Source organism: Vanacampus margaritifer, chromosome 14 (assembly GCF_051991255.1).
Source record: "Vanacampus margaritifer isolate UIUO_Vmar chromosome 14, RoL_Vmar_1.0, whole genome shotgun sequence".
NCBI lineage: Eukaryota > Metazoa > Chordata > Actinopteri > Syngnathiformes > Syngnathidae > Vanacampus > Vanacampus margaritifer.
In genome coordinates, this window is record NC_135445.1 from 10447683 (window position 1) to 10475096 (window position 27414).

Sequence of the window (27414 nt, forward strand, 5' to 3'; positions counted from 1 at the left end):
TTTCATCTGTGTCAAACAAACATGGTGATAATTGTGCTTGATTTATGAATCATTTTCATGCAGCTGCGTTGGACTCACAATCAGTAGCATTCACGTGGTGGCAAGAGTCAAGGTGAAGAACACATAATGTTCTCACAGGAAGTGGCGTGGGTCAAGGGAGCAATTAGACGCAAAGGTACACAAGAGGGGATGTTATTCATTACCGTTTGACGTCTTAATAGGAGTTCTGCCCTGACTTCAATCTTACAGGTTGCTTTCATGCTAGCACCTTTTGTTTTCTCCCTCCATGCAGTTCAATTGGTTAGGGAATGGCCATTTTGCCACAGGGCGGTTGGGGTAGGAAACCAATCTATTTGGTAATCAGAATTCAGATAATTTAGCCAGATATCAAACATTTATCAGAATTCTGTCGGAAATTTGACATTGTAAGAATTTGTGGAAAATGATTTGTTTTTTTTGGACTCATTAGGCTTTTGTGTCCTCCTTCGCTCCTCTCCAATCGGAGTCTAACATCACGCCGCCTCCGCTCTCGAATAGAACATTTTCCAATTCGAGGCACCTGGCTTCTGCCACACCGTGCCACCCAGCAGCGCTCCATTCGGTGGTCCCCGCCCCTCACCACATACACAATGAATCGGTTTGACGGCTGCTAAGTGCAGTGTGAAAAGGGTTGGGTTGCATGTGATCTAGAGCCTTTGCCCGCGGATTTTGTCTGAGAGGCGGGTCACTAAACAAAGTGAACTATGGATAAATTAGGGTCTTCAGATAACCTACTACCCTAGAGAACATGTAAACAAGGCAAGTCAGAGCCGAGATTTGAACCCGCATCCTCAGATTTTACTAGATTTGTAAATCTTACTCTAAACTGACACTAAGCACTCAGAAGTTCCATGACCGCTACGTGTTGTTTACAACCAGTGGAAGCTGAACCTTTTCATGCGCAGGTGCATTAGTGGGGCGTCTGTGGTTCACAACATTCCCCGTTTAATGCCTTACGTCTGATCCCGGCTCGTTTTCCCAGAAGAGCGCCTTTTTTTTCCCCGAGATTTCAGCGTCTTGTTTGTGTTGAGTGTTTGTTCACAAGTAGCCAAAAGCATCCTCACAACATTCTTGAGCCATCATTTATGCCATTGATGACGCCACAACGCATGTATACTTGTTCTATGCGCCTCCTATTTGTAATAAGTCTATGTTTACTGAGTTTCTATTGGAGTTTTTGAAAATGGCAATTCTCATTTAGTAAGATTCAGAATCGATTTTAAATGTCCCAAAATTTATTTTATTAAAATTATTCTTGCCCTTGTTTGTGTGTGCCTTTATTGGGAGCGCTGTTCATGTTGTACCTGATTTAGCCACTTAGGGGCTGTGGTTTGCCGCGTTCTGATACACTGTCCATGTTGTAGCCACATTAGAGAGTAGAAGAAAAAAGTCAAGATCAAGTTATTCCAATAATTGCAATTTTTTTGCAGCGTAGGAAGCGCGTATCCCGGTGAGTAATGTTAAGATGCTACTCTGTATACATTTCTGAAGCTTTTGTATGAAAAGCCGTTGAGTGATAAAAGTGCCACTAGCGCGCTAATTAGCATTAGCAAGTCACACTGAAGTAGATCATGACGATTCTTTACATCTATAAATTGATGTCAATCAAATCATTAGGAATCAAAAATGATTCTGAATCGAATCACAGACTCAAAAATTGGAATCGAATCGAATCAAATCATGAGACAGTCAAAGATATCCTATCCCTAATAGAAAATGAACGGATGGATGGTTGGTTGGATGGCAGGGTAGATGGAATGGCAGCATGATACCACCTGGCATATCGTAAAATTCCCGCAAAGGTCAGCGTAAGTTGTGAAAATCGCCTGTAATTGTTTACGGGATGGCGGGAGTCAGTTCCGGGACTGGGCCGGGTAACCTGATCACTTGTTTGAAGAGCTCGGAGAAGTGACGCACAAGTATTTTACATCCTGTGACACACAGGAAGTAGCCATCTCCTCAGCAGGCCTGAATAACAGGAGGTACACACACACACACATGTATACTGTAGTCAAATTTGTAGACAATGAGCTTTTTGTTAATTTGTTCGTTATGTGACTTGACAATGAAAGGAGTCAGTATCTTGTCTGTGGGTCACCAGGTTTTTCTCAGATATTATGAAGGAATGTTATGGTTTTGCCCCAAATGTGTGTGTGGGTTTATTTTTCCCTTTATTTGGAATAGTTGCACTAATGTTTCCTGTGGCAAAGACAATGAAAGGGGATTATTCAATCAAACCCAACGGGAGTGCTCACTCAAGCCTGAAAACATTTGCGGTGGAGGTCGAGTCTTTCGCTTGATGCTTCCTCTCGTGTGTCTCCTTGTTTACATAGTGAGTTTTATTTTGTATTTTCTAAGACGTAAAAAGGCCTCACAGAGAGGACTTTTCCTTACCTCGAGCCAAGATCCACCAGGAAGATCTTATCGAGGCCGCTACAATTATCCAAACACGCCAGCTGCGCTCATTTGTTTGTTTAGATTTGCGATCCGTGTAGCCCTTACGCAACAGGCATGCTATAACGTTACAAATCCTCAGAGCGTATGAGCAAAATAATATTTTTGCAGTTCCAAGAGTCGCCTTTTTTTGAATTCCTTTTTTTCCCAGCAGGGTCTGTCGACCGCACTGATAGACTAAAATAGTCCGACTAATAACCCACAAAAATAATAAACATCTTAAGTAAACGTAAGGTTTTGTTTTTTCGAGTGAACATGGCAAGATTCCCCACTTTTCCCAACATTCCACGAATGGTTGCTTACAACTACTACCTACAATTACATGCTAATTTTAAAATGCTAATTATGTGAAAATTGTGTCCATTGTCAATAAATCTTATATTCAATTTTTTTCTTTAAAAATGCAGTTTGTGACGAAAGTTTGAAAACAATATGCTAACATAAACATCTGTTACTAGCTCTGAAGAAAAAAGTAGAAGCCAAAAGTAGTAGCCGTAAAAAAAATTTTATTAATCACGATTAATTCCGGAAAATTGTGCCATTAATTAGTCTTATTGGTCAAAAAGCACTAATATATATATATATATATATATATATATATATGAAAATTGTGTCCATTGTCAATTAATCTTATATTCATTTTTTTTCTTTAAAAATGCAGTTTGTGACGAAAGTTTGAAAACAATATGCTAGAACAGTCTTTGATGATAAATATACATTCTATTTGATGATTTTTACATTATTTCCAAAATTTTACTTAAGTAAACATCTGTTACTAGCTCTGAAGAAAAAAGTAGAAGCCAAAAGTAGTAGCCGTAAAAAAAATTTTTATTAATCACGATTAATTCCGGAAAATTGTGCCATTAATTAGTCATATTGTTAGAAAAGCACTAATATATATATATATATATATATATATATATATATATGAAAATTGTGTCCATTGTCAATAAATCTTATATTCATTTTTTTTCTTTAAAAATGCAGTTTGTGACAAAAGTTTTGAAAACAATATGCTAGAACAGTCTTTGATGATAAATATACATTCTATTTGGTGATTTTTACATTATTTCCAAAATTTTACTTAAGTAAACATCTGTTACTAGCTCTGAAGAAAAAAGTAGAAGCCAAAAGTAGTAGCCGTGAAATTTTTTTTATTAATCACGATTAATTCCGGAAAATTGTGCCATTAATTAGTCTTATTGGTCAAAAAGCACTAATATATATACATATATATATATATATATATGAAAATTGTGTCCATTGTCAATTAATCTTATATTCATTTTTTTTCTTTAAAAATGCAGTTTGTGACGAAAGTTTTGAAAACAATATGCTAGAACAGTCTTTGATGATAAATATACATTCTATTTGATGATTTTTACATTATTTCCCAAATTTTACTTAAGTAAACATCTGTTACTAGCTCTGAAGAAAAAAGTAGAAGCTGTAGAAAAATGTGATTAATCACGATTAATTCCGGAAAATTGTGCCATTAATTAGTCTTATTGTTCAAAAAGCACTAATATATATATATATATATATATATATATATATATTATGCAGTACCTTGTGTTGGTCTAGGGTGTGACGCCACATAATGTCACAATTCTGACATATACAGACAAAGAAGATTTGTTTGTATCCGTTGGCGCCAACTTTTTTTTTTTTTTGTCGAATGGAAGAATGAATGAGGCGGAAGGAAGAGGAGGTGTGATGACGTGTCAGAAGGCAAGATAGATAGTCATTCCTTCACGTCTCGACTCTTTTGGCTTGTTCTGGCTTGACTGGGTCAAGATTGTTTCCCTGAGCGCCTTGGCTTTGTTGTTGCTGGCAGCAACAAAAGAATGTCAAGTTTTTGTTGCACCAGATATGATTTGGGCCAGTTTGACCTTGACCTTCATCTTAACTTTTGCCCCACATTGTTCAGTCCACTGGCTCGACGGTTTGTGAGCAAGATTGTCTGCAAATTGTGCAACAAAGATTAAAAGACGGGAAAATGCCAGCTTGGACGGCCAGTGTGAAATGAAAGAGGCTCAGCTTATCACCGAAGCACTGCAAGGCTATGCTATCACCTTCATGCAAAACATGCAGCAACACCAGATCTCACCTTCAACCGTTTTGGCCATTTTAGGATTTCCACTCTTCTGCAATGTACTTGAAAGTTTCCCCCCAAAAAATTTCAAGATGTATAAAGTGCTTGACTTGACAAAAAGGCCTCTAAAAGCTTAAATAATAGCCAACTTGACTAGAACCTTGTGATCATATTATCATATTCCCATAATTGCACTTAATGAAAAAAATGGCGCTAATGTGTTTGCGTAGCCTCAACCCAAAAAAATGTGATCAAAGTCTCCATGTCAATATTGCTATGCCATTAAAAAGTGATTAATTGCACTTAAATTACAAAGACTATAATTGATTGCACCGCTCATTTTAAGTCCGCAATTGCTTTCAGTGACGACCCAAATTGACAAAACGTGTTTGGTATCACACGTGCACGCTATGCATTTGTCCACATAGTCGCATTTCGCACGCTTTCACAAGCAGGTGTGCGTATGCATGCGTTCGAGCCGTTATCTGCAGCACGATTCCGCAACACCTGACGGCGTGTCAACATCTGCACCCAGCGCCTTGGGGGGGCGGGGGGCGGGGGGTGGGGGCCTATAAGCCGCCGCGTGAGCTTTGGCAGGTTCTGGGCTTTGTGACGCTCTCGAAACGAGCATGTGAGCGGACTGTAAAAATCTGCACGTATGCACACAAACACACGGCAGCTATTTTTAGGAAAGTCTTACACTTTATAATCCTTTACTGGTCGTGCAATGGGTCTGTTTTGCATTGGGACCAGAGTGGGACATAAAAAATGAAAAGAACATAAGTTAGCTCTTTTTTTAAATATATATATATTTAGCATTTTAACATTTTCTCTTAGTTGTTAATTGGAATATGACAGTTTTTCTCTCGTTCATAAAGTAATTAGGCACTATCGTCACAAAAGACCAAACCTCACGATGAAATCTGCAAATCTATGTCCACTTTGTGAGCATTTTGACATTCAAACACGTACATTACTTTCAATAGAGCGCAGATAGACGACTAAAGAAAATCTGATTTAAAAGTTTTATATAACAAGCGCCAACAACTTCGGATAATAAAGTGTTGGCTTACTTTCACTGAACTGTATCGTTTGGCTGTGTCAGCCAAAAAGTATTATGCATATTTAAAGTGTATTTATAAATACACAGTAAAACTTTGATGCAATGCTTTGCTGATGGCGTAAACATATGCCTGGCTACGTTATGTCAAATAAGTCTTTTTTATTTTCTTTAAAAGTAGTATGCTTTCAGTTGAAGTCATTTTTTATCGAAAAATAAAAATTTTAAGACTTTCACCACTTCACCACTAAACTTCCAATTTAAACTTAATAAGTCAATTTTTGAAGTGGAACTGCATGTGACATATTGCCTAACACCTCCCAGATAGTCTGCTGAACTTGCTTACTGCTGAATATCTGTTGCTTATCAGAATCACACTGATAGCTAACGCTAATCTGTTGTAACACTGCAGCTTTGCTTAGCTTATGGCTTTGACGCAATAGTGCTTTTGGTTAGTAAATACGCTGAAGGGTTAATGATGGTGACCATTGATTTTCTTATTTCCATTATTGCCTATGACAGCATGGTTTCGTAAATTGCACATTGTCTGGTTGCCATCAGACAGTGATGAAAAGTAGTGGTTCCCTGGTGGAGGTCAGCCGGCTAACAATGCGGCAACATAGTAAGACGCAATATTGCGTGTTTTTAGATATGAGAGCGAGAGAGAATGAGGTCATCACCTCTGACACATTCCTGTGTGCTTTTATCCCCAGTTGGATCCCATCCATCTGGAACATAGCGCTACGGTGTCAAGAGAGCATTACGTCTTTACATGCCGGCAGCCAGTGAAACACGCGCTGGCCTGACTCGACACCCCTCCCCCCTCTCTTGTTCGGATCCCCATTCCTTGTTCTCCTGATGCCATGTTAGATAGAAGCTGTGTAGTTCATAAAAATGATTTAGCTACTTCTCGTCCTGGGGGGGGGGTGCCTATGAAATACTGTATAAATGTGTGAATCTGTAGGTTCGGGAATGCGAGTTGAAGCCACAGAAGTGCTGAGCTGATTTCGAACTGCTGTAAAATGCAATAAAGCAAAACAAGATGTTTAAAAGTTCATTCAGTAGGTGATGTTTACTGTCAAACTAAACATAAAACAAAGAGGATTATATTTAGTGTATTTAAAAAAAAAAAAACACACACACATATGCCTACTATATAATTGACTTTAAAGTCTGTTACCTGGAGAATATCGGGATCATATTGTTTTCGGGGTGGGAAGGAATTCTGAAGTTTTGCATTAAGGTGTTCTAGTGGCTTGCGCTGCTTTAGGTGATAAAAAAATAATTGGTGGTATTCCTTGTCTTTGTGGGAGCATACACTTGATATAATTTGCAGTGTACGGTATACTCTGTTTCAAGTCATACTTTTTGAGCCTTTTAATGCACTCTTTTTTTCCTTCAAATTTCCTGCATTGATAGCACATAAGTTGACTTTGACCAAAAAGTAAAGCCGATGGAAAATCAGTTGAGAATACATACATACATTGTCTTTCAATGGCAACATTGCCCCCGCCAACATGGCCGCCACGTAGGCACGTCTCTTAGCTTCAGCTCGTCTACTGTTTATATCTGTGCATTCACACTTATTGCGAAGTGGCTGCTACTTTTCTGTGGTTTGGTTTGGATTGGTTCGGCATTGAGCAGCTCTCATTTTATAAAGCACTTTAAAACAATCACTTTTTAAGATGGAACCCAGGGGCAACAGATACAATGAAAACAGCAGAGGCCCCAAAATTGATCCCTGTGGAACGCCAAAACGTTCCGGTATACATTTGAATTCATATTGCTCATATTCATCCGACCACTTTCGTTCTTTGCTCGACATAGTATGAAAGGATTCAAATAATAAAGAAATCCCGCGACGTACTATCACAACAGTTACAAGTCGACTACTGAGCGCACCAAATTCCCAGCAGCCAGATAGGCAAAGTGATGCAGCGTGATCACCTGCAACCAATGATGGCCAAGCGGGGTGTGTCATCACAAATCATATGAGTCGGGTGTGTATCTTGACCTCCGCTGAACCCCTGAGACTGACTCATATTCTGGGGTTCAATTAAACTCAGGTTAAGAAACTACTGCTCTAAAGTTTTAATACAAATATTGGTTTTCACAATTTGCATACTACTCAAGTTCCATCCATTGCTCCTCTATCTCCCAAAATTTTGGGAAGGTCCTTGGTACACAAACGCGCATTGACATATTTGAATCGTGTGCTTCCAATAATTTCAGTGCTCATGCACACCAGCGCACCACTTATGTGCTCGTACAGTACTGAGCAGCAAGATCCTTTCAAGCATAAGCTCTATTTTTGCAGTTTGAAAGCATTTATTTTATTTTGACTTTGTAAGCAAGTTTAATTCATTTATTAATTACCAGACTTAACTTACTTTTGATTAGATTTATTTTAAACAGCTAATCGAAACTAAATGTAATGGTCATTTGTAGCAAACTAAAAATATGCAGCATCAATGCTTGTCCTTATTTTTAGACGGCTCGCTCAACATCCATTCTCACAGTCAACTGTGACTTGAGTCTGAAAATGTTTTTAGAGCTTCAGTCAACACCCACTCCCCAGGTTGTGCCGACATCTTGTCGGGCCATGCATGCATCCACTACTTACCGGTACCCATGGAATAAATTGTTTACGCTATTACGTTTGAACTTGATTTAAAACTTAGTTGTTTTGGGTATTGAATTGCATGTCACGATGTTTCAGAGCATGGAAATGTCATTATATGATAACAAAAACAGCACTAATGTAAATGCACTTATATAACACTTACAAAGCTTAAAAAAAATAAAATAAAACACTGCACACCATCCTGTTGCCTCCCCATTTGTAAGCTTTTAAACTCACATAATCACTAATAAAGACAACTCATAATATGCTTCTCAATAAAAAAGGATACAAAGTTTTTGCACCTTGCTGTTTTTCACAAGTGACAATTGCCAACTACTGGTCAGGCATACATTTTACAAATCAGATGTTTTTGCAAGTCTGTGTGCATAGAGATTGTTTCCTAACAAACTGAAGACCCACTTTTCTCACCTTTCAACAATATGCCATGAGCAGTTGAAAATAAATATAAATTTAATTAATAATAATAATAAATAAAATGGTTAATAAAATAATAATAATATAAATAATAATAATATATGAATATATTAATAAATAAATAAATAGAATTTTGCTGAATTGTATTAATCAATAGTTTTCGTCCACAGTGGCTCTGCCCTATGGTTCGAGTCTTCGGTCTTTAAAAGGTTGTTGGTCTGACAGGACCATTAATGGGATTGTAGACTTAAAAGGCAGCAGTAAACATTTAGTGGCTAGTTTCCCCACTAATGGAGAATAACAGCTGTTGTCAGCCTGGAGTCAAGATACAGCCATGGAGCACATATGGTCATGTATGTAGGAGGGGCTCCTATAATGTCTCAACAGTGGTACAACCAATGTGAATGTGAACGGCTCAGGCTAAATGGTACCAATGGGTAAAAAAAAAAAAAAAAAAAAGCTAATTGAGATAATCCTGTTTTCTAATTCTACACTTAATTCCAATGTACATTTTCTACTAGTCACTTATTTTCATACACTTTGACTACAATTTTAACTTTTGGGCTGCTGAGAAATGAAGAGATCTAAAGGAAGGTATTTTTTGAGAAATCTCTAAATTAAAATTTTTGATCACGCCATATGAACCGCTATACCACCTATAGCCAATCAGTCAAATTCTATGGAATTACAGTATTGTACTGTATAAACCAACTTTTCCAAAATGACCATATTGCGGGCCAGTCCGGTCATCTTCCATTGAACTTAAGTGACTCGAGATCTGAGCATGCAGGGAGTCCGCTTCCAACAATAATGTTGGACTACTGCCGAAAATATACAAAGAGGGGGAGATTCCCGAAACATGGCAAAAGAGAGGCACAATACACACACAATGTGTTCCACCAGCTGTGGCCAGGAGCTCACATTCAGGTTCCTGTAATACAATGGCTCATTATGTCGAGCCCACCCCGCACTCGCACACAATGGGGCAGTTTCAGGCCATCAGATTAGCAGTGACTGACCCCTTCCCCACCCTGAAGCAACTTCCCCTTCCAAACCAATCGAAATGCATGCTAGGCGTTAAGTGTAACGTGAAACCAGGAGAAGTGGTGTGGGGCTGAGTGGGGGGGTTTCTTGGCACAACACGTCAAACCAGGAGGGGAGGGGTGCAGCAGAATCAACAGCCCACTCTCACACACAGATTGTCCCAGTCTCGATTTGCACTGTTTGCAAACACCAGATGCCACATGCAGACCGTACAGACACTTTTCCAACTGTAGGATATTCACTCGAGGATCATATCGATGGAATGATCATTTATTTCAACGCGTTACTGGTTCGAGCACACCGATCCTGTCTTTACCGGGGCCCTCTTTCTTCCTGTGCGGAGGTTCTCGGATGATGCAGTGTGTGCTCTCCTTCCTCTCCCCCCAGCTCAGCTCCGGATCCTCCTGCAGCTGTGAGGTCGGCCCCGACGGCACCAAAAAGAAAAAATCCAAGAACCTGTAAGTAATCCTGTAGCTTCTTGTTGTTGCATGTATGCTTCTGTCTTTTGCTGTCTTCTTATTTCATAGCTTGCAAGCATGTTATAACTCTGCACAGGCCTCCTAAAATTTGTTCAACACCTTTATAGATACCCAATTCATGCGAAAACAGGAATTTACCCATAGGGGGCATTGTCAACAAAAAACATTTCTACTATTTGGTCAGGATCATAACCGGTTGCCAGCAATTGTGAATGGGACATTGAGTGAGAATTGTCAGATATGAGAATCCCGATACTACCAATGAAATGGCCTATATCAACTAAATCCCAGATCAATACCTTGGTCAAGATCTACGATGTTCATTCCATGCACCATCAAAAATTCAGCTATGTAAACCACTATACTACCAATGGCCCAAATCAACTAGAAAGTCATTGTTTGTTGTATTCCATGTGTCACAACTTCACAAAGATATTACAAAGTCGGATATGTGAACCACTACAGTACATACTAGCTGAAGTGAAAAATAAATCCTGCAATCTATGCATTTTTCAGCATCTTAAATTTAATTGAATATTATTTTTAATGCTCTACCACCTTACAAATGATATTAGACAGACGGTTATGTGAACCACTATACTACCAATGACTATTATCATTTTCAAGTGAAAAAGAAATTCAGGATTCAGACTTAACAAGCTCTGAACTGAAATTGAAAAGTTTCTTCAATGGCCCGCCCCTTCACAAATTTAATCACAGTGAGCCATGTGAACCACTACACTTGTCATAACACATTATCAACTAAAGTAAGAGAGAAAGTTGGAATCCATTTATCATGATTTGAAGAGAAATTAAATAGTTTTTTCCACTTTACAACATTAGCAAGGTTTTGTACAATATGTTAATGGCCTACTTCATGGCAAAATAAATTGTTATTTGTTGACATGATTAATGCATTTTTTTGTGGCCTGACACTGAAACATTTGAAAACGCAAGATATGTGCTTTTGTACATCGTGTTATGTCCGGGCATGCTCATGTATGTCACAGTGAACCGCATCACTGCAATCTTGACAAAATGACATCGCCAACTAGTGGCCTGGCATGCATATTACAGTGTTTTCAGTTTGATTTGAAGCGCTGTAGGACTGTTCGTCCTCACATTAATTTCTGTTTGCACAAGTGTGAGTTCGGTCATTCTTCAGATAAACATATTTTCACTTTAGCTCAAAATAAAGTAACATGTTCAAGGAAGAGGGTGATTAAGGCTCCTCGTCATGGACTTAATTAAGTGGTAAATGATGTGCGAAGACTGTGTGTGTGCGTGTGTCGCCACATGTGTGCTTGTGCGTGTATGTGTGTGTTGACGCCTCAGTGATTCATCAGCTGTTGAATGAGCCTTTTCACACTCCACTTCATCAAGACCAAGGCACTTTTACACTCAATAAAAGCTGCTCAGAGTAGCATCTTGTAGCTCCATGCGTTCTCCTTCTTATCCACAAGCCGTGTTTGGTTAACCAGGGAGATTAAGTGATTAAGATTCCACAACTTCCCTCCCCCCCCCACCACCACTTTAAAGTTGTGGAAATAGTTATTTTTCGGGGTTTGAGATTAACGCATTTTGTGATTTGAGTGCTTGGCAGTGATGACAGCAGGTATTTTGGTAGTTGTAATTAGCCTCATCGCTAATGTTAGCATTTATATGACAATACAGTAGTGTGTTTGAAATAAAATGGTCAAAACATTTGTTCATATTCAGTCATGGGGTTTCTTTGTGCACTTTCCCACAGTATAAAACATGCATGTTGGGTTCGTTGAAGACCCTAAATTGTCCATAGGTGTGCGTGAGATGAGTATGACCCTGCGATTGGTTGGCTAGCAAAGTAAAGCGCTTTGTGTAAATAAAGCGCAATCAAATTTTGCCCTTGAGCACTAACTCTTGCCCGTCACGGTCCAATTTTTTGTACTGTTGCAAATTGGATTCTAGTTTTATGAGTCTGTACACATTCCTTATAAAAGTTGTCCGGTTTCTTGCACTGTTTCACCATGCTTGTTAATATTATTTAGAGAATTTGCGTCATTGAGCCCAACCGTCCCGTGTTATTAATTACATAATAAATTACATCTCATTCTTGTTCAATGCTTTGCTTGTCTCCATCTGAATCTCAATCTTTATTCTTTACACGCTATTTTAAACCATTTTCTTCGAACCCAGGCCTGAAGTGAGCAATAAATGTTTGAATACAAGAACTATATGTTACATCTATGCCACAAAACCCGACGCCTGGAGGGAATGAAATCCTCCAGATGTGTGAAATAGAATCAGGAAGTGGTGGTCTGATTTGTTCATGGCTTTGAAAGGTCAATTAGATGTGAGTACATTACATAGTGATGGTGATAATAACCTAGACTCCCCGTGGGTGCATGTGTATGTCATCCATGGCTCATCCATTATTTCCAGCCTTCTACTGTGAAGGGCTTTGATCGTTCCCTAATCCAGAGTATTTTAAGACAAAGAAGAAGGATACAGCTGGTTGGGTGATGCTTGTGTTTGTTCTTCCCCTTGTGTTCCCATTTAACAGCTTTTGTTGATGTGGTTAGCCTCAACGCGTGCCTCTCATTTGCTAATGAAGAGATATAGAGCGTTGATCTTGTTAATCTCATCATCGCTGGAGACAAAAGAGTACATGAAACACATTCTATTTGTCTGTACAACGTGAACTAGATATGGCAATCGACTAATCTGCAGCAACTGCCTACCAGGAAGCATAATCAAAGCCTGACAATCATTTTTATGTTTATCGAAAGATGGACACCTCTAATTTTTACACCATATTTAATTGTCAGTGCTTTTGTTGTAGCGATCAGTGTATTTGATTTTGATAGGGTAAATCCGATAGATGAGTTTTCGCATCAGAGGATTTTTACCCACATTCTGAAGAGGTCTGATTCCAATCTCAAAATATCCGATTCCATCCATTTTTTTTTCTGTTTATGCTGCCATGATTCATATCCCAATTGTGACACTCATCCGCAACAAATTAGAGCTATGTTACTTGATGCTACTTAATACATCTGGGGTTGTTAGGTGGGTTGGAGTCTATACCAGCTGACTTTAGTTGCACTTGTTTTCTGTGCAATATCTCGGGCAGAAAAGGTAGCTAGAGCACGCTGGTTATGGAGTGACAGGCGAAATAGCCCATCAGACTATTTGGTCAATGCCAAGGAAACAATCGTAGGACGACGCAGGACATGTCAAACCATGCAGCAAGATGAAAACAAATTCTGACATGCCAGATTTTCTACGCTGTGGGCTATGACGCATCAAGACAACTACAAATTGGCCACAACAATAGAAGTTTGTCTGGCGACAAAAATGAGCTACATTTTTGCAGTCTGACCCTCGCATAAATCAAACAATCAACAATCCTAATTGTTTAACTTGTTCAATCATTTCAATCGCAAATCCTTTAGTGTGGTCAACACAGAGTTAAATTAAGCCACGGACTCAGTGATTGTGACGTGAAACGGAATTCCCATAAAAATGCTCAGCACCAGTGCTACCCCTCCCCCAAAATGAATGAATAGAGACTGTGTGGTTTAATTTGAGACATAACTCCTAGCAATATGGTAATATTTTGTAAAGGCCCGTCTGACCAGCTTCCTCTGCCTCATTTCCTGCACTTATTCATCGCATTGTTTTTGCAAACCGTCTCTTGCAGCTGTTTTCCTGAAACCATCCCCAATATGTCTGCCATAACCTAGCCCCAGATTACCCTCCTCACTCTTTTGTGTTGACTCAGGCCAGGTGTTGTTCTCCCCCAAGCAATGTGAGCCAAACATGCTCCATTTTAATAGTAGCAACTAAGTAAACCGAAAGTGCATAAGAGATGCCAAAGAAATAATAATGGGTGGAGTCGCTCACATAAAACCAATGTTGCTTTGGTTGCTTGTTTACAAGACTATTGTTTGCCTGAAAACACAAAATGACCTGATTGTATCAGTTTTTAAAAGTGATGTTATTGACCCAATTCAATTGGGTTACTCAGTTTTCCCCAAAAATTTGGTCAAACGAATAACCCACAAAATAACCCAACAAATTGGGTTTCTTTGTGGGTTATTTTTTATTTGACCCAACATTTTGGATTACATAACTAAAAACGTTGGGTCGGTTAATTTTTTACCAAATTCAGTTGGGTTATCTCATTCACTGCCATTGACGGCGATAGACGTAAAAAATTCATTTGAACTATTTCTATTAGTTTAACATTTTTTTCTACTTTTGTTAACAAGAGCATGAAAACCTAGAATTATTTTTATTGTATTTATTTAGAACAGATATAAAATTTAATTAATTTAATTGCAGTTAATTGCCATCAAAAATGTAAATCGCCTGGCATGATTTAAAAAATAAATAAAAGATAAAAGATTATTAAAAATTAGGGACGTCGGGCGATTACTTTTTTTCATCTTAATTAATCGCATGACTTCAATAGTTAATTCACGATTAATCACACATTTTATATCTGTTCTAAATGTGTAATAACAAATATTTTTTCTAGGTTTTCATACTCTTGTTAACAAAAGTGGAAAAAAAATGTTAAACTAATAGAAATAGTTCAAATGAATTTTTGACGTCTATAGCCCGTCAATGGCAGTGAATGAGTTATTCAATTAATCCAAAAAGTTGGGTCAAATGAATAACCCACCAAACAAGCTAGAAAAAATTGGTTGCTTTGTGGATTTACTCCAAAAGTTGGGTCGGTCCATTTTTGACCAAATTTGGGTTATTTTTGACCAAACCGTCTTTAGAGTGTATAAGACAACATTTTGGCCTTTGTAGACACATCATAGACATGTTGTTATGATACCCAAGAACTGTAAAAACGATTAGCGATGTTTCAAATTGTGGAAAAAATTACATCTCGTAAGCGTTCAGTCTTATTGGCATATGTTGCTGCTGTATGAATAAAATCACCCCGTAAACCAATAACCCCCCCCCCCCCCATACTAATTAGACTGTATTCAAGAGACAGTTATTTGCCAAGAGAATCTAGGCTAAATAATTTAAGTGCAAATGATAACAAACATATTTTGCACTTGCCGAAAAGACTTCGAAAGTGGCAGTGATTTGTTTACAAAAAAAAATCTAATGTGATGTCAGTTTACTGCATACAATGAGCAAAGCCATCCAGACTCTGTGGAAGGAATCTATCCACTCTAAACAGTCAGAGGCGATTGGGTGGTGTGAGTGAGGGTCCGCCTCCTGCAGACCGTGGGCGCTATAAAGGCGAGCCTCCAGGGGGTGAGAGGAATGTGATTACCAAATAAATATGCACCTTTAAGGCACACGCTTATATGCCGTCACGCCAAACAAATCTGTGCCCATGTTTCACTCTATGGTCGATTTCTCTGAGAAGTGCCTGGAAAGGTAAGAATGAGGAATGTGTGTTTGTGTGTGTGTTTGAGCATCCTGCATGAAGCTATGTGACCCCACCATGGATCTCATTTGACCGTCTCAGCCAGGGTTAGGGAGAATTCCCCAGCGAGGCCTTCCCAGCTATTTTGTATAGGAAGCCGCTTTGACTTCTAACTGGAGACCTTTTTATTAATATCATCACACCAACCTGGATTTTAAGAATAGGCCAGGCGCATGGTCTGTGAGTGTGTGTGTGTTTCGAGGAGGCTCAGGAAATAGAGCTCCTCTTTTTAGATGTCAATCGAGGGAAAGGCGTGCAGCACGTGGCTGTGTTGGGTTATTTATGGATACAATTAAGGACAATTCCCCTTTTCACCATTCTTCTAGGAATATTGCAGTGACCTTCTTTCCGCCGTGATTAGATTTCCATTCCCACATTACACTTTCCGCGTTGCCTCTTGACTGCTTTTGGCAGAGGACTGCAAAGAACAGGACAAACAACGACCATTAAAGTGTTACTGACCCACGACACTGGTACAAACACAAGCATGGACAGGATTTGAGCACAGTGTCACATTGTCAGCCTTCTGCAAATAAAGGCTATGTTTACATGACAACTAGTAACAACTGGAAAGTTTTGGCTTTGGTGGTTTTGGAAAGTTTTATGTGCAGATGGCTTCATGCTGTAATACACATTCCAGGCCAGTAGTTGGTGCTGTGTGCGACCCACATCTGGTTTTGTGGAGGAGAGTCAAGGTTGTCAATGGAGAAACTTTGCGTGTGATGTGTTTTTTGAAAATAATTTAACTACCGTAAAACAACACTACAGTCTACTAATACATTGGTACAGAAATGACAAAACGTAAAGGGGACTTTGGTGACCTAAAGTTGGCTTTAAAGATGGAGTTGGAAGTCCTGAAGTCATTAACAATATTTAAAATGTAGCCTGACTTCACTCCCTCCAGTTCTCGGCCCAAAGAAACGTGCCAAGCCAAGGCAGCTACACTGCTAACATGACTTGTTCATGATGGAGTATTGCCAGAAATGAAATGTTTCTGGTTTGATGTTGTATCTATATATAGCCATCGGTGCCGCAAAGAGCCGCTTTATATCCCTTGAAATGAAGTAGAGAGCTTTCCAATTTATTTTATTTATTTTTTTTTACTTTTGTTGCTAACTGGAGTTAAATAACCAGCCAAGAAACTATAAGTCCCCTTTGCGAGGGTCTGCATGTGTCCCCGCGAGGCTCTGGGCAGTCATGCCCTGTGTCTCGACATCTCTAATTGGGCAGTTTTTGTCATGCCGAGATAAGTTAAGAAATACTGCTTAAAAAAATGTTTGAATAAAAAGCATATCATGGGGTTAGAGAGGGATGATTTTTCATAAGATCATTTAAATAGTATTCTAGACCTTTTTGACATGACAAAAAAGTTGTTTTGATCATTGCAAACTTTAATTATTATTATAACTCATTCACTGCCATTGACGGCTATATACGTCAAAAATTCATTTGAACTATTTCTTAGTTTAACATTTTTTAGAACAAGAATATGAAAACCTAGATTTTTTTTATTGTACATTTACCCTAACCCAATAAAAACATTTTTCACTAATTGAAATAGTTAAAATGAATTTTTTACATCTATATCCGTCAATGGCAGTGAATGAGATAATTTATTGTCAAAACAGCCAAGGTAAAAGCAAAACATGCTTAATCTTGTTACTTAACTGGTGAGATCATGAGGACATTTTGCAAGGTTTCCCAAAAGGTAGGTGTCTATCCACATGATATGAGTTTAGATGGTTCCACTCTATTTTGATTACTGTTTCTTGGTGCAGTGCTATGAAAGTGAAAACAAACGTGTGGGCCACCTTTGTTGTTAATGCCTACACTGAACACTGCTATTATCTTCTATTTCTTAGCGTTTATACATAAACTACAACAATGTGGTTTTGAAAAACTTCCACTTTGAGATTGTCTTTCAAAGGTGTTGTTGTCATATAAACAGATGGCTGAAAGGATGGAAAGTTTTAATCTGGTTTTAGCTTAAAACAGTGTCGTGTAAACAAAGGCACTCCGGCATTTGTCATTTTAGACCTCACCTCAGTGCTACGCCGTCATCTACAGCATGCCTGCAGACTCTCCCAGGGTGTGCAGCCTACTTTGCACACTGCCATTAGCGCAACTAATGTGAGTCAAGCAAGTAGGGAATACAGAGGGCCCCAGCTGTCAGTTAATTGCGGAAGCCCGCTCAGACCCCAAACCCTGCAGCCCGGCGTCACGACGTGGACGGGCGTTAAGAAAATACGATCAGGGAGGCCATCGGGGGGTTGAAATGTCAGGATGTGCTAATGTGATCATCGCAAACAGGTCATGTTCCAGCCGTAAAGCAGATTAAGCTAATTGCTGGGGTGTCGTTTGAAATCAGATGACCATGCAGCTATTTTTGACGACTCAGCTGGCGAGATGACGAAAAAACTGAAATGCTTAAATGTGAGGTTATGTTAAAATGGGCACTTGGGGAACGGCCATTAGTGTATTGAGAGTAGAATATTGGCAATATTTGGGTTTTAAAAGATCATGTAAACGTACGCAAAAAAAACAGATTATGCCCTTGGTGACCCCTTTTCTAACCTGAACGGACAGTTCATGTAAACGCAATCAAAATACCTCAATTGTTTTGTGCTGTGCGTATGCTTTATTGGCGAGGATTATGCCACAGTGTATATCTATACACACATATATTCATGTATATAAGTCCGTGCTTCTGGCACACAGCCCACAGGTAATTTTCAAGCAGAGGTAAACAAACATGGCGACGTGGCGAAAAAAAAAGAAGTCTTTTGGAGTTGACTACTTTATTTAGCATGTGAGTGACATGAAAATAACATCTTTTATTGACCGTCGAAAATTAAACGCGTCGCAGTTTGACCATGTAAACAGGAGGAAACGGTCTATCCCAAATCTTTCAGAAAACGGAATTTTGACATTAACCCTAATATCGACTGCATTTAAACATCACTGTGTTAGGGTCGCGAAAAGCGTGTGAAGTTTAGCACCTTTGCTCGTGCTTTTTTGTGTTGACAGCAGGTGTCGCTGTTCCAGGGGCTAGCATTTACGTGGCCACACATATAATGATATGAATTCCCCAAATCCCACTTCGTATTCTGTATGAAAGGTGCCAAGGAATAAAGGCAGACTTTAATGTTACGCCTGCGAGGTGCAGACTTGCCAGAGAACAAGCTGCATAATAGTGGGGAATCAAACTGAAATTGTCCAATATCTGTTGACAGCCACACGATGGCAGGGCAAAGGCACACTCGCTTCACTCAAAAGTCATTACATCATCTTCACTTACTAAAAGGCACCGGCATTAAAACACTTCTTCTCTTAAAATAAGAAATCCACTTTTGTTGGGTCATCAAAATATTTTCAAGACAAAGTATAGTAATTCAGTGTAACCCCTCACCCAAAAACAGAGCCTGCCCTTGTGTTATGAGTTTAACAGCAAGAGGTTTTATTATTGGGGTAACAGTATATGCATCGGGCTAACACGTGAGAGTTGTTCATATCAGAGTGCCCCGTTGTTTCCGCAAGAGAGAAAAGAGCCCAATCCTGCATTTCACATCTGCTTTAAGGCTGATTCATGCAGCGCCATGAGAATCTTTTCAATCAGCCGATGAGTCATCGCTGGGTGTGCGTGCGTGCGTTCCTGTGTGTGCCACTGCATCAACATTGTGGTGTTTCTTCAGATTAGGAGAAATAGGAAGGGAATTTATTGTGAAATTGGTTTCAAAGGAAGGTTGGGGACTCTATTGATATTCCCTCAGAATTAACAATAACATTACGGTGATGTGAATCTAATGTACATGTATCACTAGTATATTAATACCATTAACCCGTGAGGCACATTAATAAATATGCTTATCTGACCATGACTACTATTGATGCTTTCCAGCGCCAAAACTCTGATTCATCATAACATTTGAGGATACATGGCTACAAATGACAAAAATCCTAACATTATAGTACCTTGTTGCTGTATCTCCTTATACAGAAGACCATTGTACGAATGTTAGTGTCTCTTCTCTGAGGTACTACTTGGTTTACGTCATTCCCAACATACAGCATTTTGAGGAAACGACCATCTTGCGGTGTCTCAAGATGGCACGCCCGGTTTCTGTCATACTTACCGTTTCTCATTTGATTGTTTTCTTTTTATAGCCTAGGAGTATTTTTACTTCCTAGCATTTTCTTGAATTATGACTTAACTGCCTTAGCGTATGTTAGCGATGGTAGGAACGAAATTCTGTTGGAAACGGAAGACCCACTGTATGTCATTGAAGTTGCATTTATAAGACGGTCTTTGCAAAGTGATGTCGCCAACTACTGGTCTGGCATGCATGTTGCATTGTTTTTTGCATTTCTCTATGAACGTTGATTATTTTGTCGTCTGTATGTGACACTGAATCGGACAAGTACTTGGATAAACCTGAGAGGAGTCTTAAAATGATAGGACAATTAGAACATTTTATTCATACCAACAATTCTAACTGTAATTCTGATTTGACTACAGCGTTAGGTTATATTGAAGTGGAACCCCTAATCTGCGCACAGGCCTGTTTCCTGCTCTGCCTGAATTGATATCCCCTACACACTAATGATGCAAGATGCTATCAAACCCAATTGCCATCAGACAAAAAAAAAAATGGACGTACATTTCTGAATGCCAAGCTATTTTTTGGTGGAAGCTCCTTAAATTTAATTTTGTCTCCCACCTGCACCCCCCTTTTCCTAGGGAGATGGATGGGGTGTTTAGGTCGGTCGCTGGTAGGACAGTTAGCAGCCACGCGTCCGTGCTGCACTTTTAGCAGGCCTGCCAACTCACAGTGGAAATCAAAAGCAGGGACTCAGGAAATGGGTGCTGAGTGAGGTCACATCCCAATTACAGCGCATGTGCTTCAGGTCGGGAAAAGCCAGGACATGTACCGTGGGATTAGGGGAATGTGCACATATCCGTCGGAGGCCTCTGGGAGCGTTCTACCTTGTGATGAGCACAGCTCTCACTCTCTCTCTTTTGTGGCAGGGGTGTGTGTTAAAGAGAGGTAAAAAGTTGAAGCAGGCAGAGTGGGCGGTCAGGAGAATTTTTGAGATGCAGCAGATGAATTCGGGAGGGTCGCCGAGGCCTTGGCCCTGGGGGTCAGCTTCCTCTCAGCATCCCCTTTGGGCACACGGAAGAATGGCACGATCAAACCAGAGGAGTGAGGCTTGAGTCTCTCTCCTCCTGCTCCTCCTCCAACACTTTGGCTCAGTCCCTGCCGAGGAACCTGCCAGGGGCACATCTACAGGAGAGAGTTTTTTTTTTGTTCGATAAAACCACTGACATGAGAGAGTAACGGCAAGTGACAACACGCCTTTTCGGAATATCCTGTCTTATCATTCCTGCCCAACTGCCTGAAGACTTAAAATGTATGCATGCCTTTGTTTTCTTCATCTTTTCTCGCTTATTTTGCATGGACTGGATTAACGACACTGGATACTGGATTGTTTATCAGACTCAGGTTTTTGGGACTCTTCTGACTCTTCTCTTATCCACACAGGGCCAAAGACATGAAGAACCGTTTGGCTTTCCTGCGGCGGAGGAACGAATCTCCGGGAAGCAACCCAACCGGAAAGTTGGACAAAACCATGAAGTCAGTCAAGTAAGTGGCCACTTCCTGACCATGTGTGGGCGTGTGAGCCACCTTTCCGGGGCTAGACTTGACTCCTTATGGCCGTCACGGAAAGGCAGACGTGTGCGCAGTTGAATGGGAGGCACTATACTCACTGGATTTGTTTTCTCAACTCTCAAAGCTTAGAATGAACACATTGTTAAATGCATTACGCAAAATTTGACTTATGTGTTCAAACAATGTCGCTTCATTTGTAAGGAATTTTGAAACGGGCTGATGGGGTGTGGGTGGGTTGCAGGCTTAATTCTCAACTTACAGTCCCCCTGTTTGACAGTGAAAATTCCTTCTCATGAGACAAATAAGAGATTCCATTGGTTGTATTTTATTTATTTAACCCCAAAAAAGTGACTTACGAACTTGGGACCCTGGAGGTCAATCTATGTTCTTCAAGATTTGACCAAGACTAGTAAGAAAATTAATCCAGAGTCCATTTTGGCTGCATGTCTTTTTTTCCATTTTAAGTAAGTCAATTAAAATACAATAAAGACATGAAGAAATGCTTAAATAAAAATTAAACATTAATAATTTCTATTTTAAAAGGTAATTTAATAGATATTACCCTTATTCAGAATTGTACTCACTGTGTGTTGATTATTAGGCACATTCAATAAAAGTCTATCCAACAGGGTGTCGGCAGATCATTTAAACGGTCATACATTTTCCAAACTCAAATCCTTAAAAAAAAATTAAAATGACATTTTATCCTGCATCCGCTATTCAAAAGTCATAAAATGCCACATAGGATTGTCAAACATGACTTATTGTGCAAAAATGAATTTATCAGGAAGGTTGTTCAAGTTAAAGCAGCATTTCACATTGTTCCACACACAAGTAGCATGTAAATATCTGATCATTACAAGACAGATTGTCTGCTGAGTTCAAAGATAAGCCGCATGCCTCCTTATGCAGTGAAGAGAGCATGAAAGGCAGCATCTTGTGGTGGAGGTTGGAGAGATTCTCTTGAGGGAGGAGACTGCTCAAACCAAAATATCCCTCCATTGGCTATTCGAAGCCCCTCCTATCCCTTCCCCCCCGACTTCCATTCACTGAGATTATAAAAGCCTCCCCCCCGGTGGTGTCAAGCAGAAAGACTCATGACTCTCGTTGCTCTCCCCACTCACAAGCTTGAAGCCAGCAAGTGAGATCATTAAGACTCAGACTAGAGTGACTAGGAAGGAAGGAAGGAAGCGGCATTTTTGGCTCAATCGTGTGGCACAGGGTTTCTAGCGAATGGGTCACACCATGAGAAATCTGGCAGAGATGGGTTTACTCAAGAACCGCTCTGCTTTTATCTGCAGGCCCACCCCGGAGGATGCGCTCAAGTGGGGGGACTCGCTTGACAAGCTGCTGGCGCACAAATGTAAGTGACTTGAATTCGATTGTCTTCTACTCTGCTGTCTCTTCATGCATGTGGTTGGGTACAGTGTAAGGACATACTCTTAAGGGGAAATCAGAAGCATGCATCATTAACACAAGCACATGGTCACATTCCTTGGCCAGCCTTACTTGAGTTCCCCAACCGCCACCTCCTTCAGTCTAATCAAAGCAGAATAGCTGACGTAAATCCATTGCTACATCTGTTGCTCATTCTGCATGTAAATTCCTCTCTTGAAAGGGGTGAGGTAAGACTCCCCCCCCCCTGCCTTGGCTCGTGCTTATCAGCCATGCCGTTCGATCCATGGGAACGGAAAGGTGCAGGCGGGGATGTGTTGGCAGGTCCGGCTTCCTCCCATTCTCTCTCGGAGATTCGGTCTTCCTCAAATCATTAACTCAGCTCTGAAAAGTCCACCAGCTGCATAGGCTCCAGTCCCGTTGTTGTAAAACGTGCCTTTGTACGAGGTAGCCTGTGAGGACAAGGTCAATGAAAAACTGTTTTGTCTAAGGGGGGTTTAGTGCAAATACTTGAGAATCGGGCGTACTGTTCTGCAAGGACGAGTGCCAGGCCCGCGATGAAGACTTTCCAACCTTTGGGGTCTTACTTTAAGGTGTTTCAGAACACAAAATGCACAAAATCAAGAATCTGTAGTATTGTAGGTCTGTAGGGTTTAAGAGGGTGGAGGACAATGTTTCTATTGGGGATTTTACAAAACAGGAAAAAAAAAATCATCAAATAGTTGTTCCTTTGTGGAAGACCCACTACCATTTCCTAACAGTGTTGAACACAATGCAGGTTTTGGGGTCTCATTTTAGGGATTTTAGAGCAAGAAATGTCACCTTTCTGCAAGTATGAGTTCTGTAGCTAGGAAGACTGCTTTCTTTGTTGACTTTTTGCTTTATTCTAACCACCTAACTCAAAACAGCAGATCTATTTTTGGGCTCTCCAACTCCAAGGAGCGTTGTCATGGCGCCACAGTCAACGCTCCCTTTTGTTTATCCTCCTCATCATCGTTCCTCTCTCCCTCTGCTCTCCTTCAGATGGTCTGGCAGCCTTCAGAGCGTTCTTGCGCACCGAGTTCAGCGAGGAGAATCTGGAATTTTGGCTGGCGTGCGAGGAATACAAAAAGATTAAATCGCAGTCCAAGATGGCCTCCAAAGCTAAGAAGATCTTTGCGGAATACATCGCTATCCAGTCTTGTAAAGAGGTGAGGAAGAATCCCGAGGCCATTATCAACTTTGATTTTGTATCTTCTTTATATTAACGTCCCGTTTCTTCTGATCTAGGTGAACCTGGACTCGTACACACGGGATCACACGAAGGATAACTTGCAGAATGTGACGCGCTCCTGCTTTGAGTTGGCGCAAAGGCGGATATACGGGCTGATGGAGAAAGACTCATACCCCCGCTTCCTGCGCTCAGAACTCTACTTGGACTTGATCAACCAAAAAAAGGCCAGCTCCACTTCGACGTCCTCTTCATCATAAGAGGCAAAACGATTCTCCCCACAGGAGAGAGCGTGTTTGGGATGCCAAGTTTCCTCTGTCTTGCCTTTTTTTTTGGTTCGTTCTGTCTATCATCCAGTTTGCTATAACAGCTTTTGTTTTGGGGCGGTCGCAGGAAAGCTAACAGCACTGCAAAGGAATGTAGTTTAATCATGAAGTGGATGGACTGTTTGCTAAAAACAAAAAGCCTCTAATTGAGGGCAGAAGCTGGGTGCTTGTCAAATCACTGTCTTATAAGAAAGAATAATTAAGGACGGGGTTTAAAAAAAACAAACCCCGCAGACACGAAGACAGTCCGGTACTGTTTGTCACTTTTTTTTTTATTATTGTATTGTAGTCCTTTTTGTTTCAACAACGTCCATGGTAACCACTTGCGAACTGTTGGTACGACAAAATCGCCCCATCTTTGTTTCCTCGACATCTTGAAGAAAACTAGCTTTGTTTCAGTATCATCTACGACCCTTCTGAATGACTGTGACAAGGATGGACGAAGAATGCAATGGATGGACTTAATTAAGACTTGAAAAGACGTATTGACAGCAAGAACAAAAGGAACTTGGAACGAGAGGAGAAGCCGAATGCCATTTTCCTTTCAACACAAACGTAGCTGATAAACAAGGAAGCATCTCTCAGGACATGATTTCAATTTTTCTGACCGCTTCCCAACTTGCACTCCTTTACTTATACTGAGCAATACACAACAAGTAACTTGGAAAACTTCACTTTGCCTATTTATTTAGAGTAAATGATAACTGGCTGGACACCTCCAAAAGCACTCAGCTCAAAGCTTTCCTCTTAACCACCAAACAGGTCCAATGCTGTCCTGAATTTAAGTGCAATATTTTTATTTTTCATGTTTTATTATTATTATTGTTATTATTATTATTATTATTATTGGTTTGTTCATCTATTTAGTTTTTGTGGGGTGGGGAGACGAGCGGCTTTAGCTCTCAATTAACTATATACGTTAGGAGAGAAAAATTAGAGCTCTAAGTTTTACTTAACAGTGAAAACTCTCAACAAACCAATAAGTTGTTTCATGGATTTAAAGCAAGTAATGATTTTAACTGTGTGTTTGCCCCCCGGCAGCGGGCCGCCGGGAACATTATGGTTGTACATATAATTGTTTAAGAAAACTATGTGATAAAAGAAGCAAAAAATGAAAGTGACAAGAGGTTCCCACAGGTTGTGAAGGTGGGATTCAGCTGTATTTATGTAAATATAAGAGACTCCAAAATTATAAGATGACATGTAATGCTGGTGAATAACAACATAGATGATGAGCAAGAACAGGGCACCATGTCTGCGCTTTTTCTCTCTCTCTTTCTTTCTCTTTCTCTTTCTCTCTCTATCTCTCTCTCTCTCTATAATAACACTGCTTGTAAGAAGTTTTCTGAATACATTTGATCATTTTCACTGTTTACAAGTCAAAATGCATCTTCTGTGATATCAAGTGAAAACAGCAGATTGCATCTGGTGTCAATGCTAATTATAAATAAAATGATCAGCTGAACAAGTCGACCTGTGTTGTCCCTACTCCCTGCACAATTTTTTTTTATTTTTTTTTTCAATTAATGTCCTCTAACATTACAAACAACAAAAACAGCAGTATCTCATTTAAGCTAGAAAAGGCTGATTAATATCGAGATAAACAACCAAAACATACATTATTTTATCCTTGAAGTTTATAAATAATTATGTCAAACAGTGAAGACCATTGGCACGATTAGCCACGATCAGGTTTTGGAGGTTTGCCTCTTCCAACACAAACTGATTTCAATCAACAGGATTGTTATCAGGCTTATGCACAGCTTGCGGTGTTGGAGAAGGAAAACATCCAAAACCTTGCAGGGCTCTCGAGGACCGTGTGCCCACCCCTATTAACTAAGCAATGTCTATGTAAGATTGCATCAATGCCATTAGCGCATCACAGGCTGTCTTTATAAACTGTGGTAATGAGGAGTGTCTTTAAATTAAATGGTAAATGGACTCACCTTATATAGCGCATTCTACACAACATGGTGCTCAAGATAAGTAAATGTCAACACTCTAGTTAGGAAATTCATACATTTATCGGTTGTCGCAATTCTCTAAATCAGCGTTTCTCAACCCTGGTCCTCGAGGTATTATCCAACCTGTTTTCCATGTCTACCGATTCTAACGCAGGTGAGCATTTTAGCTGATATTGTAAAATATATGTATAAATTATTCTCTCACGCTAACGTTAGCTAACTTTTTAAAACAACACCAGACCAGCAAGCCTTAAACAGTAGCCTATTGTACAGTAAGTTATGTTATCTATATAGTTGTTTGCTGATGTTTGTTCCTTGTCATTGCTATTTGATACCTTTAAAAAGAATAATACAAAAAGTACTGATTACAATGAAAAATACAATTAATAGGTGGAAGTGTGGCGACTCGTAGCCAAGTGGACTAGCCAGCTGAACACTTTGCCTTGCCTTAGTTTTTTTGCTTTGCAATAGATTTACATTTTAAAATCCATTTTTCTAACTCATCTTTGCTCATCTAACTAGATTGGAAAATTTATAAAATAGTTGGAGTTAACTGATTACAGTTTTACAGAGAAAATAAACACGTTTTGGTGTACTAGTCTTTCTGTTTCACGCTTTTGTTACAGATCTTGACCTCCAACATGGCGGACAAAAAAATATGTGTGTTTATAAATCATGAAGTGTGATTTTTCTTCACGAAATATATGTTAAATATGAAAATGTCCTTATTTAATTTGGGATGGATGATGAAGAGTTTGCAGAGCTTCAAAAGTTTGAGAATGTTATTGCACTTTCTGTGACCCACCAAAGAAGGGCAGTTGGTCGAGACACAAGAGTTGGGGTGTTATCGGGGTGGGATTAGTAGAAACAGTTGGAGCTCTGTGCGGCCATTGCACGTGTTTGTGTGTGGGTTTGTCTTAAAATGAGGGGGTTGATCTGACTGAAGTGGTGCTGTTGGTTCTAATCTCCTTGAGCAGCTGCCATCTGTTTTGACACACTGTTTCTTTTTGGCTTGTTTCCTTCTCACCCTCTCGCGACTCTTTATTTTATTTTTTATGTTATTTTAAATTGTCACGCTCGTGAGCAAGGGAAGTCACTGTGTCAAGATTCTCTTACAGGATCCCTTTTGTCCACATTTCCTTCCTCTCGTCTGTGCAAACTGTATCGCAGTATCTGTCAGT

At 39.8% G+C, this 27414-nt stretch overlaps 1 protein-coding gene across 9 annotated transcripts in view; it reads left to right on the plus strand.

Moving 5' to 3' along the window:
* Window positions 1-25742, plus strand: part of rgs3a (regulator of G protein signaling 3a) — a 123199-nt gene extending 97457 nt beyond the window's left edge. For 8 of the 9 annotated variants that reach the window (XM_077586332.1, XM_077586333.1, XM_077586335.1 and 5 more), the window contains 5 exons: window positions 10138-10208; window positions 21210-21311; window positions 22640-22701; window positions 23757-23923; window positions 24003-25742. In XM_077586332.1, the coding sequence (XP_077442458.1) occupies window positions 10138-10208; window positions 21210-21311; window positions 22640-22701; window positions 23757-23923; window positions 24003-24203 (603 nt within the window). In that variant the 3' untranslated portion in view covers window positions 24204-25742. Of the gene's footprint in view, window positions 1-10137; window positions 10209-20371; window positions 21079-21209; window positions 21312-22639; window positions 22702-23756; window positions 23924-24002 lie in introns of those variants that run through there. The other variant, XM_077586341.1, reaches the window with a different exon arrangement.
* Window positions 25743-27414: the final 1672 nt, after the last annotated feature.